This window comes from Artemia sp. Qi Xiang Cuo, chromosome 21 (genome assembly GCF_049724085.1).
Source record: "Artemia sp. Qi Xiang Cuo chromosome 21, ASM4972408v1, whole genome shotgun sequence".
In the NCBI taxonomy this organism is placed as follows: domain Eukaryota; kingdom Metazoa; phylum Arthropoda; class Branchiopoda; order Anostraca; family Artemiidae; genus Artemia; species Artemia sp. Qi Xiang Cuo.
Genome location: NC_142814.1, coordinates 41,072,887 through 41,091,028, shown reverse-complemented (window position 1 = coordinate 41,091,028; position 18,142 = coordinate 41,072,887). Strand labels below are relative to the sequence as shown.

General features: G+C 35.8%; 1 protein-coding gene across 1 annotated transcript in view; it reads left to right on the top strand.

The window, feature by feature from the left end:
• Positions 1-18,142, top strand: part of LOC148939551 (sodium/mannose cotransporter SLC5A10-like) — a 200,568-nt gene that overhangs the window by 60,692 nt on the left and 121,734 nt on the right. Inside the window, exon 5 of the mRNA XM_089107078.1 lies at positions 8,223-8,409. Coding sequence (XP_088963204.1) covers positions 8,223-8,409 — 187 coding nt within the window. The remainder of the gene's footprint in view (positions 1-8,222; positions 8,410-18,142) is intronic.

Sequence of the window (18,142 nt, the reverse complement as noted above, 5' to 3'; positions counted from 1 at the left end):
ATAAATTAATCCCAGCGAAAAAAAAAAGGTGCAAACGAAGCAATTATGCTACCCATATAACTTTTTCCTACCCATGTTACATGGATTACAGACTGTTACAGTCTGAGGTATGCTACCCATGTAACAACGTAACTTTCATCATTTTTAAAGATGGTAAAGTGCAAACCGCCATTAAAGGGGCTTAAACAACGACACACCCATTGGGTAACTTAGAATTTGAATTTGCAGCGTTTTACCCCTTTCTGGGAAAATATTAGGGGTGCAGTCCAAAATATTGGTGTACAGTCCGAATGCCTGAACACCGCACTTTGCCCCGAGGTGATTTCTTTTGCTAATTAAAAAGGTACTAGATATGGTGATTTCCGTCCAAATGGGTCCCTCTTTGAAAATGGTAATTCCAATGGAGTGTTTTTTGTTCCCATTTAATATCATTTCTTACTCAGATATTTGTTTTGCAAGTTTCAAATTACTATCTTGTTAAATCTGATTAAGAAAAATTATACGGAATGGGTGTTTATTAAAAAATCAGTTGTGATAATTTTGCGAAATATGTCATTTTGGTCAAAAATGAGTTGTGTATGTTTCGTGGGTAAACTCAGCACAAGGAATCGAATGGTGCAGTCAGAATTGTCCTACCTTGTACCGTTACGAAGATACAAAAGAGAAATACGTCAGTTTTGACAGAAGAAGATTATCTTCTGGAGCTATAATGGCATTTGTCTTCTTTTATGTCAAGGAAAAAGGAGACATACGCCAAAAATGGGTTAACTTTGAATTCGCTCCGAATACTTTTGACGGAAGAGGATATCTTATCTATAGGAAAGAGGAGTCATGCCATAAAATGGAATAATTTTGAATTTGCTCGGAATATTTAAGTTTAATTTATACCAACGAAAAGAGTATAAAAAGTTGGTCTAGTGTATATTAACTTTATCTCCATCAGTCTCATCCTTCAGAGCGACCACAGCTGACAAACTTTTTTCTGTTTTTCGGCTCTATTGAAAAGTTACAAAAATTAAGTTTGTCGCACTTTTAATTATCACAGCCGAAATGTTTTCTCTTGACATTTTCTTAGAAAACGTACTTTTAAGATTTCGCTTACTATTGGGTTGTTTTTCGCTCTTTACTAGATTGTAGCTGATGCTGCAACCATGATCTCAGCGGATGACAGGAAAAAAAGTTACCCTTTCCTTCAGCTCTCATTTAAAAGAAACAAACACCGTCTTTCCTAAGAGGGAATTTCTTCAGCCTTTCCCTCGAAGTCACCAGGTTTTCACGCTGTCTATAGGTTATAAAGCATTGGTATTTTTGCCAGGCTTTTTGCCCCCGAAGTAAATTGCTCCGTGTATTCTTACCACCAGTCTGATAGAGCAGCTGCTCAAAACCCTGCCATTTTTAATAATTATCCCCCTTTTCATTCTCCAGCAACCCACGTCAATAGCTATTAACTTGTTTGCACTGGCGAGACGTAAAAATTTATCTTCCTCCTAAAATGAGATATCTAAATGTTTCTTGGCATTTGTCAAGATCTTTATAAATAAAACTGGAAATCACTGAGATATATTGACAGGCAGTTTGCTCATCTTTTGAACTAATTAATATAAGTTTTGATTCTAAAAAAGGTCGTTAGCTGATGAGCTACAATAATTGGTTTTCTAATTATATTTTAGTGCCAAAATCAAGCGGGGAAATGTTGCATCAAAATTTCCCTTGAACTTTTCAAATATTTCCTTTAAGACTATGTCAATTGAATGTGTATGCAAATTTAAAGAGTTGAAGGAGCTCATCAAAGTCTAACAACAAATGAGCTTTAACAATCAAAGATCGCTAGGGCTAGAAAAATCTGATTACACCTTTTAATTACCTTAGTAAATTTGGAGCCCTGCAGTAGACTTACTCGCAGGCTTGTGCCCTTTTGTCTTGTTGACTATACCTCGTATTCTCATCATCATTAATAGTTACATAACTTTCAAAATTTATTCAAACAGCTATTAAATTTTGTGTATACAGATTCAAGCAACAAAATCTAAAAGAAAATGATGATGATGATGGGGAGGGATCTAATGATCCTCACCTAGCCAAATCTTCTACCAGTAGACTAAGGCAGACACGAGGGCAAACCTCCTCAATGCCTCGTTCTTCACGCTAAAGTTTCTAGCACTTCAAAAAACTTCTTTTTCTGTTTAACTGGTCCTTGTGTTTCACGAGTTGCTCTGAAATAATTGGGACCAAAAGTCAAACCTTACCGTAAAGAGCAATATCTTGAGGAGGGGTCTGCTCCTCTCTTATATGGAATAACTTCGTATCATTTTAAGTTTTACGTTGCTCCTTACTTTCAGTTGAAAATTAGTTTTTGTTTTTAATTTAGTTTCTGATTGTTTTCAAATAATGCTGGGAAATCTGACTTCTCCTTCCGTGGAAAATATCACCCCAAAAGAAATTCCTCCATGGTGAATTCCTCCCGTGTATAATCATTTACTTCTCTGAAAAATCCCCCTTACGTAATTCCATCCTCAGTGAAAATTTCCCCGGAAAATTTTCTGCGGACAATTCCGCCCGGAGAATTCTCCTTAGCCTACTTTAATATGAAAAAATACCTGTTGTTTAATTGATTTCTGATCTTTTTTCAAATTATGCCCGAAATCCCCCTCCTCCTGTCTGTGGAAAAATTTCCATATAAATATTCTCCCTCCAATGGAAAGTTTCTCCGTAAAAAATCCTCCATCGAGAATTTCTCCCGCGGACAATATCCAATGGAGAATTTCTCCCGCGGAAGATTCCACATGGAGAATTTCTTCCATAAAAAATACCCCCTCCCTCACGAAAAAACCCTCAAACAGTTCCAAATCTGCTGAACATTTCCCCTGGGTATTTTTCCAGAACTTCTGCACACGTAAAATTGAGTGGCCAAAGAGAAAGTAAGACAAATAAACAAAATTTCGTATGGGGACTCTTGGAAATCAACTGTAGTTGTAAATGATGGGCTGGGGGAAGGAGCTGGTTGCCCTCCAATCACTTTTGACTATAAAAAGGGTACTAGTCCTTTTAATTTCCAATTGAATGAGCTCTTTTTTAAGTGACTGCGACAACTCCTTCTATACGAATCACCCTGGTCTAAAAAATACCCCCCTCCCAAAAAAAAAATAATACCTTGTGCCACATCGATCTTTACTTAGGCAGCGCTATTGTGCTGCCTATGACAAAACATTCATAGAAGATGACACAAAATACCAAGTTAATGGCCTTTTAAGCTTCAAACGGGTGAATAGACGGAAAATTTTGAATAACAAAATTAAAATATCATAAGGGGGCATTAGGGTTTTAGGAATGTCTAGGTAAGGGCATGGCCCAAAATCGGTTGGGAACCACTACTCTACACCTACTCAATTCCAAAAATTGCTGGCTCCTCGAGTAAAAAACAAAACACAAGAAATGGTAATATTTCTATAGAATAGAATAGTAGAAATAGTAATAGAATTTCTATAGAATAGAATAATAGAAATAGTAATATTTTGTCGTATATGTTTGCTTCTATCTTTGACCATCTCCAAGCCTACATTCCTACGTTCCATCTCTACTTTCCTACGCTCCAAGCTGCTGGGTTGGACCCGTAACATCAACTTATGCATTATCAACAAACCGAAAAGTGGTGTAGATTCCAATTTAAAATATACTGAAGAATAGTTGTAATTAAAAAAAACATGTAGAATAACGAAGTACTATATACAAGTGTGCCAATTGTGGGAGTAAGGAGGGGGGGGGGGGGTAGTTAGCACTCTTGCCTTTTTTCTGGACTGGCAACCCTGACTTTATAAATTATATCCTAATCAACTCTCCATTATATCTAAGGCAAGATCGATGCAGCAGAAAAACAAAGATGATGTTTATCAGATGACGTTTGAGGATCTTCTGAACCTTCAATACAATGGATCTTGACCATTCCCCCCCTTTGAATCTGATTAGATTTGTATCCACTCCTTTTTACAAATGCATATATTTTAGTAATTGTATTTCGTCGGAACTCAATTATTGTAGCTTTTTTTTTTCTTTATGAAGGTTTTTTTTCGCAAGAACTGACGAGAGATTTGCTATTCTCTGCGAATGCCCCTCATGCATCTTCTTGAGTATTCAATGGAGAAATATCTTCAAGTAATCCCCTCTTTTTTTTCTGTTATGATCAATAGCCTCGCTAAGGAATTTCCCGACAGATGGAAATTTGTGGATGACCTTACGGTTGCTGAAACCTGCTACCGAAGCTTAGTAAGCAACCCTATGAGTATCCTCAATGATATTGCAGATGATGCTGAGAACTTAGATATGAGAGTAAACCCGTCGAAATCTATGATAATGCCAATATGTTTCCTTAAAACTTCACCCCTTTTCCTCAACCCTATCACCCCAGATATTTATGTGTCTTCCTTTATATTACTTGGGTTTACAGTTTCCTCTAATTTAAAATGGGATATCCTCGTTAAAGATATTGTCCATAGAGCTAACTCGTCCGTGTCTCTCCTTAAGCTCTCGAATAAATTTAACGCCCCCCCCTTTCCCATTCTTTAAGGATCTATACTTCCTTTGTCCGCTCGCATCTTGAATATGGCTGTCCAGTTTGGCATCCTGGCATATCTTGCGATGAATCAGATAAAATCGAATCCATTAAAAAAAAGCCCTGATAATAATTTTTAAAGAAGCTTATGTACCATACTCGCTCCTTCTAAAAAAGACCAACTAGGAAACTCTTGAGCACAGGAGAGGAACATTGCACCTCTGTTTTGCAAAAAATGCACTAATAAACCTTCGCACGGAAAACATTTTCCCTAAAAGACACTCCCCACTCAGACACCGCATGCCACGTACTGTTTCTGAACCTGTTCCTATCTTGTCCCCCATCCGTTGCTTCACTTCCAGATATGAAAAAATCTTTGTTCCCTTCATTATTGATAAAATAAACCGCTAGTTTTCCTCTTTCTTTTTTTTGGTACTGGGGATACCCAAGTTTTATGTTCGTTGCATTCTTTTGCCCCCCTCCCTTTTTATGTTCTCTTTAAAACCTCTTTAATGTAAATCTTATTTCAGATTTAATTTTTACTTTTTTAGCTTTCTGACATTTTTGACTAATGAAGGGTTTTGCCTTTCTGATATTGTTGTTTTTGGCATTGTTTTGCCAGTTTTTTAGCTGTTTGCTTTATTTATGATTTTCTTTTGTTTTGGTTTTATGACTCCGAAAAGCGAATTCTGCCCTTCGGGGCTTGTGATAGACATTTTGGTACTCCTGTACTAAACGCACTCTTTTAAGTAGTGCTAGTTTGGTTAATGCTAATGAAATAAAATAAGATAGGATAAAATAAGATGAATATATAATAGTTTAGAAAAAAAGGGGCTATATATTTGCACATTAGGGGGTGGGGGGGGGGGGGGCAAAGCATACCATATATTAAATACCAAACCAAACCAAGGTACCTTCCCCCTCCTAAACCCGGAAAAACAACAGTTTAAATATAGTTCTTGCCTTTGTTTATATCCCACAAGGCAGCGTAAACCTGTTTTTTCATCACGCGTCTCGGTCTGTTTCGTGACTGGTTTGCGTTGCAGTATATAAAAGAGTGCGTTTAATACAGGAGTACCCTATCTTAACTTAATGTTCTTACATGTATACGCGGCATTTTTCGCTCAATTTCCTTAAATAGATTTCCATCTCTTTTTAGTAAATCTCCTGCTTCATTGTTTAGTGGGTCATTTGTATCGAGTTCTAATAATACATGATATAGTCCAAAAACAATGATATTTATGTTCAAATTGGGTGCCAACCTCCCCTCTGAATATTTAAACACAAACTACCCTCTAAATTCTTGTTAGAATGCTATATGGGAGTCTTTTACTTTATTTTTTGTGGAGCAATGGGATATTTTTTTATCTCGCCAACATTAATACTGAAGCTATATGTTCCACCTTCGTAAAATCCTATGACAGGCCTGATGACAATTTTAAAGTGTAAAGTGTCTTCTGGGTCAGGAAATAAGATGCAAGCGTTCGGAAGATCTAACTCATTGGTCATTCATTGGTCGGTCATTGGTCATTGGTCTTGGTTGTTCTTGACCTGATTTTGGAGATTCATTTCTGCTGCTGTTGTTGAGCTTGTAACCAGAACCGTTTTTAGGTTTGGTTGCGCCTGGTAAAAATTAATTACAGCCCTCCCTCCCAACTTAAATACAAGCAAAAAAAGCTGATCAAAGTTAAAAATTGGATAAAAGTCGGGACTTCCCCAGCCGAGGTGCCCCCTCCCAAGCCACCAAACCCTGGGCAACTGCCATGGTTGCCCCCTTCCTAGGAATGGCTCTGATAGCAACTAGTTGTATATGCACAAAAATCGAAGAGAAACTACAAGCTGGTTTTCAATTTTTAAGAATTGAAGGATTTAAACTCTTTTCATTTTAGACTGGTGTACTGAATCACAGTTTTATTACTTAAAATTGGAATATATAATAAGTGGTTTTTATGTGTAGTGATTATCACTTACTATTGTAGCTCAGAATTTCCATGGTTGAACAGTCAGAACCAGTGGCTTCGACTCCCGAAAATGTTAGAGGTTGCCATAACTTTTTTTTTATTTTAGGGGGTGGGAGGGAGGATAATTTTGCAATTTTTTAATTCTTAAATAAAAATACGAAAAAGAAGGTTTTTCCAATGAAAATACCACAAGCTATTTTTCAAAGTCTAGGGGGGGGGATCTGGAGAGGCAAAGTTAATGTAAGCTTGTGTCTTTTCAATGTTTATGTGGGGAGGGAATAGGGGAGGATCTAGAGCATAATCTTGGGGGGGGATGCAATTTGACATGGGCACCAATAAGTAAAACCTTAGGGAGGGGGGGGGCAATGTGTCAAGGTTGCCAATAATTGACCAAATTGACAAACTTATTTTAAAAAAGAGTGAAAAACAGGAAAAAAAAGGAATGAGGGTACCAGAAAAAATCTTGGGAGCGGGCACTCCCCCCCTGGATCCACCAGTGGGTCGGAAGAGACCGTTAATAAGTATGCTGCTCAATATAATAGCTTTGGACTTACCAAAAATCAGACTATTAAATGAATATCAACTATTAATTCTTCAAATTACACTGGGGAGCCGCAGGTAATCCTGTTAGGTCTATTTTTGCCCTTTGCAAGGATAAAAACCCTTGAAGTTGAATTCTCGAATGGATGGAAATTTTTTGATTATCTAAGTGTCTTAACATGTTACAAAATGTAAAAGTAGTCCAGTGGATAAAACAGAATAGATATCCCCAACCTTCACCCTTTCTACCCACCCATAAAGTCGATAGTACCATGAGATTACTCGCTGTTTCCATGTCAAGTAGTTTAAAATGAGACTATTGTACTAATTATATATTAAAACGCATAAATAACACTTTTCCCTCCTCTGACACCTTAAAGATCTAAATATTTTAAATCACATTGTTTGCAAATTTTCCTCCCATTTCCATAAAGAGGGGCCTAGGAAATATCTTCAATGAGGGTAAATATTCGTTTCCCTTAGGGAAAGGAGAACAAATCCGTGGGTTTTGCTAGAACTGCTCTCTATAATCCCGTCCAAATTTCTTTTTCCTTGACAATTCCCCCCCCCTTTAATTAACAGTTATCATTATGCTAGAAAAGTTTTTCATCTTAGTCTGAATCCATTGAAAGATATTAGATGTTTATTTTTGATCGTGGGTTATATATTGATTAAAGGGAATCTCCCTTCCCATTTTCCTTTTCGAAACTTATTATACTATTATTTGTCTGAAAGTTTTGTACTCTTTCTTATAGCCATTTTTTATGAACTCTTCAAGTTTCAGTCGTTTTATCCTTTTTAATATTTTTTAGTATTTTTGACACGTTGACCTTTTCCTATTTGTTTTTTTTCTTCTTGTTTTTATTCATTGATACTTAATGGCGAATTTGGCCCATCTGGGCTTTTGATAGTAATTTTTTTAAATAAATCTTACCGAAAATAAATTGAAATGAATTTTCAAATTTTGAGTTACGTGCGAAATATTTTCAAATTTTGTTGGAAACTTAAAAATTTATTTCGAAAGTACAGTTTCGAAAATAAATCTTGTTATTTATCTTCTAATGTGAATTTTCGAATATTGTGTTGTGTGGCCTTGTGTGGTTAATGATAGATTTATTATTATTATTACTGTTATTATTATTATTACGATTATTGTCATTACTCTTGTATTTCAGGTCAACTTATACAGTGGTGCTATCTTCATTCAAGAAGCTGTGCAATGGTCAATTTATGGTGCGATAGCCCTACTGTTGGGTCTTACAGCCATAGGGACAGCATTGGGTGGTCTAACGGCTGTTATTTACACAGACACTCTTCAATTTGTTATTATGATTGCTGGATCTCTTTACGTCATGATTAAAGGTAATTTGTGCCACTATGTCAAAGGTAAATTGGTTAAGCCCCATCTAAGTTTCTGAAATGACGGCCATAAGGATTGTGCATCATAAAAAGATCATGGGTCAATAGGGAGGGCAAATTTTGCCATGTTCCATACACCGTGGTCGCAGCGATAGCTGCAACCTAGTAAAAGACGAACACGTCCCGTACTAACCAAACGGAATAGCATGAAACCCATAAAAATGGTGCGTTTCTAAACAAAAAGTACACCATTGGAATCACATTGACCGAAAATCCAACACAGGAAACCCAACACAGGAGAATCTAATAATGGGCCCTTTGTCTTTGAGACATTCAGCCGACGCAGTCCCCTGACTTGAACAACAAGTAAGTTCCGTTGGCTTTAAAGCAATGAAAATCCTTTTTTAATGGAAGGCATCTTATTTTTCCGTTTTTTTTAGGCGCTGCTAGCGGGGTTCTGGAACGTTATAAAGAGCTATTTAAGTGCTCATTTTAATGGAAATTGCTACATCTAGTGCCTTTCTTAATTAACAAAACGAAAAGAAACCGTAAAGAAGAGAGAAACGAGGATAATACTAGCGAGTGAAAAGCGTAGACTACAATGCAAATATTTTGGTCCAGACCTTCGTTTGACCGTCCTCAGAGCAATAAAATAGAAATTTACTGATAAATATCCAAAGATAATATAAAAAACCAAACTTTACAACAAACACAAAAACTAAAATATGAAGACCCTCTCAACGTAACGGTGAAAGGGTAACTGAATAAAATACAATACTGGATGACAAGTCAATTTTTCAGTTTATGCAGCATGTTGTATGTTGTATGTTGTTATGCAGTATGTTGTATGTTGTAACGGTTTACTTGTAACCCAGTCATATTTTTTTTCAGTGAGTCGGCTAAAATTTGAGTGAAGGTATCAGAATCCATGTCAGCCATAAAACCACCCTTTCCATGAGCGATTCGCTGAATTCCACCTGCCTTTGTCCAACTTTCAACAAATTCCTTTTGTTTCGCACACGACTCGGGGTTTTCTGGTGGAAAGTTATTTCAAGAATCAAGAACAAGACACATTCCAGTGGAATTTTATGTTCTACTATCATTTTTAAGAGCCAAAATTTCTAAAAAAAGGGTGCAGATACCATGCTTAGTTTTTAAAAATTCTGCCCTATTTATTTCTTACTTAGGGCGTTCAAAACCTTCCAAAAGCAAGACAGGATCTATCGTCTGAAGGAACACGACTCGGGGTTTTCTAGCGGAAAGCTATTTCAAGAATCAAGAACAAGACACATTCCAGTGGAATTTTATGTTCTAGTATCATTTTTAAGAGCCAAAATTTCTAAAAAAGGGTGCAGATACCATGCTTAGTTTTTTAAAAATTCTGCCCTATTTATTTCTTACTTAGGGCGTTCAAAACCTTCCAAAAGCAAGACAGGATCTATCGTCCGAAGGAACGATCTATCGTCTGAAGGAACACAACTCGGGGTTTTCTGGCGGAAAGTTATTTCAAGAATCAAGAACAAGACACATTCCAGTGGAATTTTATGTTCTAGTATCATTTTTAAGAGCCAAAATTTCTAAAAAAGGGTGCAGATACCATGCTTAGTTTTAAAAAATTCTGCCCTGATTTATTTCTTACTTAGGGCGTTCAAAACCTTCCAAAAGGAAGACAGGATCTATCGTCTGAAGGAACTACATTTCTTGGAGTAGTGACGACTCAAGCATACTTTTTTAAAAACTTGGTTAAGAAACAAAATGTGGGTCCCTTGATGAGTCCGGAAAAACAACGCCTGTGGTTACTAATACTACTACTAACAACGTATCGCACCACTAGGCCGCCTGATGCCAACACAACTACGCACATTCCTCCTTCATCCCAATCTATTTAAAGCCTAATCTATTAGAAGTTTATTCATTTTGCTTACACGTTCATCTAGGTTACATCATCAGCATATTCTAAATCTAGGACAGTTTTACTTCACCATTTGATTCCGTGTTCTCCCATTGCCTTTTTTGTGCTCCTTAAGACAAAGTCCATGAAAATTATCCATAGAAATGGGGATAGAACATAACCCTTCTTAACTCCTGATTTAATTCGAAGCCAGCTACTAAGCTCATTTTCTACCTTAACCGCTTATTTTTCCAGGGGGGCGGGGGGGGGGGGGTTAAAAATACTTGTAGAAACGCATCAAAACTTTGTTTATGTGCATTTTTGTTACATTGTTATGAGTCAGAGAAAGATTTCAGGGGGGAGTCAAAGATCCTAACCCCGTGGGTACAGCTTTGGTATCAGGCTATTTTTTGTTGCTATGGGCCGTGTTCGTCTTTTACTAGGTTGCAACTACTGCTGCGACCACGGTCGGCATGCGCAAGCATGTATAATATTTGTTTCTCAAATTACGTATAAGCATAATTATCGTATTATTCTTTAGTTGTAGTTCATGAGCTGTATTCGTAGTAGGCCGTAATTTGTAATAATATGTAATTCTCTCGGTGTCAAAAAAGGGGAAATTCAGGTTCAGGTGTGGTAGTGAGAAAAAGTGAGTTCTTGGCATCTACATTAACTTGATTTGTATGGATTTACTTGATAACTCAATTGAAAGAAAAGATAAATGACTTCAAAAAACTAAGTATTGCCTAAACTAAATAGCTTGGTTAAATATCAAATTCCAAAAATGCAAAGTCTCAGAGTGGAATTTCATATCTTTTTTAACCTACTAGCTTGGTCAGTGTTGTCATTAATTTTGCATTTTATGAATCGGTGCGAGCGTTAGAAATCTATGCAAACTTGTTAAAAATTAGAAGAAATTATTTAAAAATTATTAATCATAATGGGTATTTTGAATTTTCAAAATGGTTTACAAACCGACACAACTTTCTAACCGAGATAAAAGTTGACGATGAGCCACTAGAGATACTCAACCTTTTAGACACCCCCTCGTTACTGCAAAGTGGCTTGAACTCACACCCTTCGAATGTGATAGAGGGCCATAGCCATTGCATTGGGGTAACTAATAGTAAAGAATGTCTTATTGAACATGCAATTAATATGGAGCGGAAGACAAATTGGCAAATAACCGAGACCCCCTCATTATACCCTTTTCTACAGATTGTCTTTTCCTCAAGATATAAATTTCCTCAATTTCAGTATAGATTACGCAAAAGTTAAGTTTTCTAAAAATCTTGGAAGTATTGCAGAGTTTTCAATAGCACAGTACTTTTTTTAAATTGTCTCAATATTCGTATTTTTGTTGAGATGGCTGACAATCCTGTAAAGAGCGAACACCTTTTACAGCAAGGAATTTATCATGATGTTATGGGTTTATATAAATTATAATATGTAAAATAATAGCTTGCTTTAATTTTTCAAAATATCAACCAAAAATAAATTGCATTAATAATTGAGATGACTGGGAAAAAAAACTAATAGAAATAAATAACTGGAAAAATGAATAACAAATAAATATGCGGTTAGAAGATAAGAGACAGCGAGAATAGCTACAAATCAAAAACAAAAATGAATCACAAAGAAGTATACAGTTAGAAGACATGAGACAACGAGAATCACAACGAGTCAAAAACCAGAATGAAGCACAAAAAACTTCGGTTTGAAGACAAGAGAAAGCTTGTCAAGATATATTGCCCGGGCTTGGGCATTGAGAAGGTTGACTCTGAGATTAATAATGGAGAAATGCCTAAGTCATCAAACTCCTTTAGTCCTCAGTTTTCTAGATTATGAGCAAGCGCTTCATTTAGCTGATAGAAGAGCTTTAGCGAAGGTATTATATATGGTATTTATATGGAGTTCAAGCCGCTTTGCGGTAACGATGTGTTGTCTATAAGATAAACTATCTCTAGTAGGTTATTGTCAATTTTTGTTTCCGTTAGTAAGTTGTGTCAGTTAAACCATTTTGAAAAATTCAAAATAACCATTATGATTAATAATTTTTAACAATTTCCTTGTATTTTTAACAAGTTTGTATCGATTTCTAGCGCTCGTGCCGAAATTGCAAAATTAATTACAACACATACAAATCTAGCAGGTTATTAAAAACTAAAAATTTCACCGTGAGAATTTGCAATTTTTGGAATTTGATCTTTAACCAAGCTAATTAGGTATGCCAGCCAATACTTAATTTTTTGAAGTCTTTTAGTTTTTTTTTCAATTAAGCTCTCACTAGGGTATCTGAACCTGAATTTCCCCTTTTTTGACACCGAACGAATTACATATTACTACAAATTACGAATTACTACGAATACAGCTCATTTACTAAGTTTAAAGAATAATGTAATTTGAGAATCAAATATATACAAGCTTGTGCACGTCGACCGTGGTAGTAGTGATAGTTGCAATCTAGTAAAAGACGAATACGGCCCATAGTAACAAAAAATAGCCCGAAACCAAGGCTGTTTCCATGGAGTTAGGGGGGTTGGTTTTAAAACCTACTATGTGAAATTCTAAGCCAGTAAAATGAGCAGGACGTAAAATTCCATTTTTTTTGTCTTCCTGTACAAAATTTTATTGCAAGTTAAGAAAGTTAGCAATTTCGAGCCTCAAGATTCTTTACAAGTAATCTCTCTGCTTCTCTACAATTGAAGCTTTTACTCAAGAATCCTTAAAAATCTTCGATAAATAAACCAAACTTCTTACATAATGTAATAATACCCTAGCAGTGAAAACTAAGAACAGTTTTTGTGGATGAAATATACTATCAAAACTTTGTAAATCTTAGATTACTCTTCACAGTTTTTACTATCTTTTTACTACATTTCACTCCAATAATTTGAACGAACGTAAATGCATACAAATAGTGTTTACTACACGGTAGGCTATGGCTTGTGACCCCATTGAAAATTATCTCGGCTCTGACGTATTTTTAAAAGCCAATCACGCCCTTCCTTAAGTGAATACCAGGGTGAGAAGCCAAGTAGCTCCATCTCTTAAAAACCTGATTCTTTATTTTGTGTTTATGTGGGAAATTTCAAGGCAATAAAAGAACGAAAAGTTACATTCCCCCTAAGCGGTTCTCTTGTGGGAATTTTGAAGTCTGTCAAAAGCTGAGGCACAGCTTTGATTATTTTTCTTAACAGATTTTTCAAGGACTCTTGAGTAAAATCTTGAATTGTGGAGAAACTGAGAGATTACTTGAAAGATTCTTGAGACTCAAAAATTGTTAACTCTCTTTACTGGCTAAAAAAATTTGTACAGGAAGACCAAACAAGTGGAATTTTACGTCCTGTTCATTTTACTGGCTTAGAATTTCACATAGTAGGTTTTGAAAAGGCGGGGCTATTTGTCTATCCAGAAACTAGGAACAGTTGGACTGGCTCGCAAAAACACGTTCAAGATGTAAATGACTGAAAGTAAAGTACACTTTTTACAATTTAATTTTAGGAAGTTTTTAACTCTGCTTCTACTATGTGTCGCAAAACAACTTTAAGTGGTAATGCTCGTAGTTCCCCTTAAGAAGACACCGAAAATGCATTCAGTTTGCCTTAAGTTAGTAGGATATTTTAACGTTGGTTTAGTTACATATTTGCGATGAGTACGGTATTTCGGTTTTTCTTTAATATCTGCAGAAATTTTCCATGTCTGCGGAGATATCAGCGCCCATGTACGTGATTTCCATGGCATATTTGTAAAAATTTCACTCAATGTTCAAACAGATGTTCACACATGAGTAGTATTCGCTCGTGATACATGAATACAGGAGTAGTATTCACTTGTGTATTAAGCAACTTTAGTTGCTTTGTCTTACAGTTTATTGAAGTGAAAAAATTCAACTTTAATTGGAAAATTAGGCAATTTTGCTCTACATCGCAACTTAACTTAGACCTTAGATCCTCTTGTGCCTCCAGAGGCGCTTATGGCATCAAAAAAGAGCTGCCAGTCTTTTCTCATCGCTGCGACCTTCCATAAGTTTTCCTGTTTAGGTTGAATTGAGGTGCTGAGATTTGTGAAGTCAGCTTGGTAGCTGCTCTTAGGGTGTTTTTGGGCGTCCCCTTCTGGTACTCCGTGGCTGCATCTGGAGGGCGACCTTTGGTAGTCGAGTGTCGTGTAAGTGGATCATTTTCATAAGGTAACTCCACTTCCAGTATTTGATCATTTCGGTTATCAGCGGTTGAGACTTTTTTCATACATTAGCGTTCGTTACTATTGGGTCCATTTGATGTTTAGAAAGCGAAAACACACGTTTTTGAAGGCGAGGAGTTTTTTTTACAACTTGTTGGTCTAACTGCCAGGTCTTGGGATCGTATCACAGCGTCTAGAGGACATTGCTGTTGAAAAGTCTCAGCTTGAGTTGGAAAGAGCATATCTGGTTTCTTCATATTTGGGACAGTTTCCTGAAGAATATGCTTGCGTAGCTGATTCTGACCTATTGTGAATTTTACTTCGGCAGCGCTTCTGACTTGGTTGAGGTATTTTTTGGAGTTTTTGCTTGTAGGACTCTACGTGATAAATATCGTAAATTGCAAGCCATTTAATTCCATAGGCTGAATATTTGAAACAACAGCACAAATGACGAAAGTTGCACAAGTCACACAAGAAGTTACACTTTTTGTGCGAACAAAAGTGCTCATTTGGAAAAGAATTATCTAACTCTGGTTCACGTAGAAAAAATTGCTGGGACAGGCAATGTGCGGGAATCGACTAAATGAACAATTATATTTGCCGTTATGTTCGCAAAATATGATCTTTTCAATTTTTGTTGTTGTTTAGAAATAAATCTGAACACAAATTTACATGCCTGTTGTTGTTACGTAGAAAAAATTGCAGCAAAAAAATTGCCTAGTTACCTGATAAAGGCTGATTTTTTCAACTCAATAAGTTTGTTAAAAAGTACCTGGAAAACTCATACGCCGGTGACGAAATAGCCCCAAAAAACGAACATAGTTGAAATTTGAACATCTATGTGAACCACAAGTAAACAGTATTGTAGCTGAAAATGGCTCGGAAAACGAACATAGTTGAAATTTCAACATCTATGTGAACCACGAGTAAACAGTATTATAGCTGAAAATGCCCCAAAAAACCAACATAGTTGAAATTTGAACATCTATGTGAACCACGGGTAAACAGTATTGTAGCTGAAAATGGCCCGGAAAACGAACATAGTTGAAATTTCAACATCTATGTGAACCACGAGTAAACAGTATTTTAGCTGAAAATGCCCCAAAAAACCAACATAGTTGAAATTTGAATATCTAAGTGAACCACGAGTAAACAGTATTATAGCTGAAAATGCCCCAAAAAACCAACATAGTTGAAATATGAACATCTATGGGAACCACGAGTAAACGGTATTGTAGCTGAAAATGCAAGTTCACAGACACAAAACGGCTCACATGCTTCGAAAGTGTTACCAAATCGAATCCTTTTATTTGGTAAAATGCAGATAAAGAGACTATAAACGTGATATTAGGTAGAAAGCCATTTATTTTCATTTTTCAACACATGTGTTTCAGGCTGTGATGCCTTTACCGATTTTTTTTTTGTGAAGAATTATTGTTGTTGCAAAATGTATTTTGTCTTTTCTAGCTAACCGATCGGTTGAAACATTTTCGACGCGAATTAAGCCGCCATGACGCATGATGCCATGACAACATGCAACAAAAAATAAAAGTTCTGATAGAGGTTCGAAAAACACTCCTTCTTTTCGGTAAAAACACAGCTGTGCGAACATGGAGTAATGGTGTCGTTTTATCTCAAGTAGGACTGCGGGACATGGTTTCAATTCTGGTTTGTCTGAGTTCAGGGTATCAGAGATTCATTCAGCCCACCGAACGGAGTATTGGGTTAATAGCATAGAAATTCAAAAAAGAACAGAGGCCAGATTCTGCAAAATTTGTCAGTCAGGTTTCAATCTCAAACCGAGGTCGCGCTATTCTCGATTCTCGTTTCTTTAGTGGAAGATGAAGTAAAAACTAGCGAAAAAAGTCTACTGATTTGTTCATTGATACAATTTAGCAATATTATTTTTTCCATTGTACCTTGAGCAAGGATATTTCACGGTTGCGGTGACGGAGAAAACCTAGTAAATAATATTCAACACGGAGTGACTGAAAATACGGAGTGTGAGGTCATTTGCTATTCATCATCGATGAAAGTAATATCGTCTCTGAAATACTCTTTCTGCTGAATGGCCTGTCCAACCATGCAGGGGTTGATTACTTAATTTCCAATATTCGTTAATTCTGTCTTATCATCAATGGTGTCACAAATCTTATCGTAGATAAAAAAAGATAGACCTACCCTCGTCGAGGTGCGGACCTAGAAAAGGCCTTCGACATCCCAGAAAATCTTATTGTGTGTGTCGTTTCCTCATAATTTTCTATATTTTCCTATGCTTCACTTGTTTTTCCATGTTTGGGCCTCTTGAAATATTGTTTCTCATGGAATTAATTTTGCTTTTTTGCTTGCCATTGTCTTTATTTTGAAAAAAATGGCAAATTGCCAAACAGGTCATCCCATATGCCTCTTGAAATACTGTCCCTAATGAAATAAATTTTTACTTTTGTGCTTGCCATTCTCTTTATTTTGAAAAAAATAGCAAATTGGCAAAAAGGTCATGCCATATCTCACGTAGATTGTACTCAAATTTACTAGTTGATAACAGGTTACATCTGGCTGATAGCCAAGTGCGAACTGTCAATTTTTGGGACATAAATAAGAAAGCTTTGTCCAAACTTTTTTTTTGAAACTGTCTGCGAAAAATTTCTGCACAACGATGGAATTTGAAGTTGGTTGAAAATTGGTTTAGCGACAGGGGGTTGGCTATTTTTTTTTTTTTTTTTTTTTTTTTTTTTTTTTTTTACAAATAAAAGGTCCAAAAACGAAAGAAAGTAAACATAAAAAGAGCAGAAAAGTACAGTGTCTATTATGGTGTTAAGAGTAAAGCAGAAAAATACAAAAATATAATGGATGGGTTTTCCCCTAATGTGTAAAATTTAAGGGGCAAACATTTAAATTAGAGGAGTATTCAGATAGATAAAAAAAAACTTACCTCTAAAATCAAAATTTCATCCTGAATCCTAATATGAAATTTGTTTTCGTCGCAAATCTCTTTGGTTTGGCTGAATTATTTTGTGTAATTTAGCACACCGTCTCAGTGCACAAATTAAAAAAAAAGTGTAAAAACAATAAAATTTGAAATCAATTGTAGCTGGATAAGCATAATCAGATTTCAAATAATTTTCACAGTAATATTAAATCGAGTTTAATGATAGTAGTATCGGTATAATAGATACTAAATATACATGAAAATATACATTGAAATTGCTGTTGATTTGAACGGTACATGAAAATATACATTGGAATTGCGCAAGAAAAACCCATGCCTGAAACATTAAACTTACAAGTGCATTTTAAAAAGCTAATCTGCCTTGGAAACAGTTTGACGTGTTCGAGGAGATTACGTTTCTTGGTGTTTGATTGACATTTGCAAAAAAGGGTTTAGCATTTGCAAATTTGATCCTATGAAGGTGGAAAAAAGAGTTTAGCATTTGCGAATAATTCGATGTGTTGTCAATTTAAAATAGTTAAGAAATAAAAAAAATTTAACAAGAAATGGCTGAAAAGTGTTTTGGGGGGAGATGGGTTGATTGTGTACTGTATAATACACAAGTGATGTTTGGACAGTGTTGTCAATTTAAAATATACTTCGATGCGTTGTCAATTTAAAATAGTTAATAAATAAAAAATTTTAAAAAGAATTGGATTAAATGGTTTTGGGGT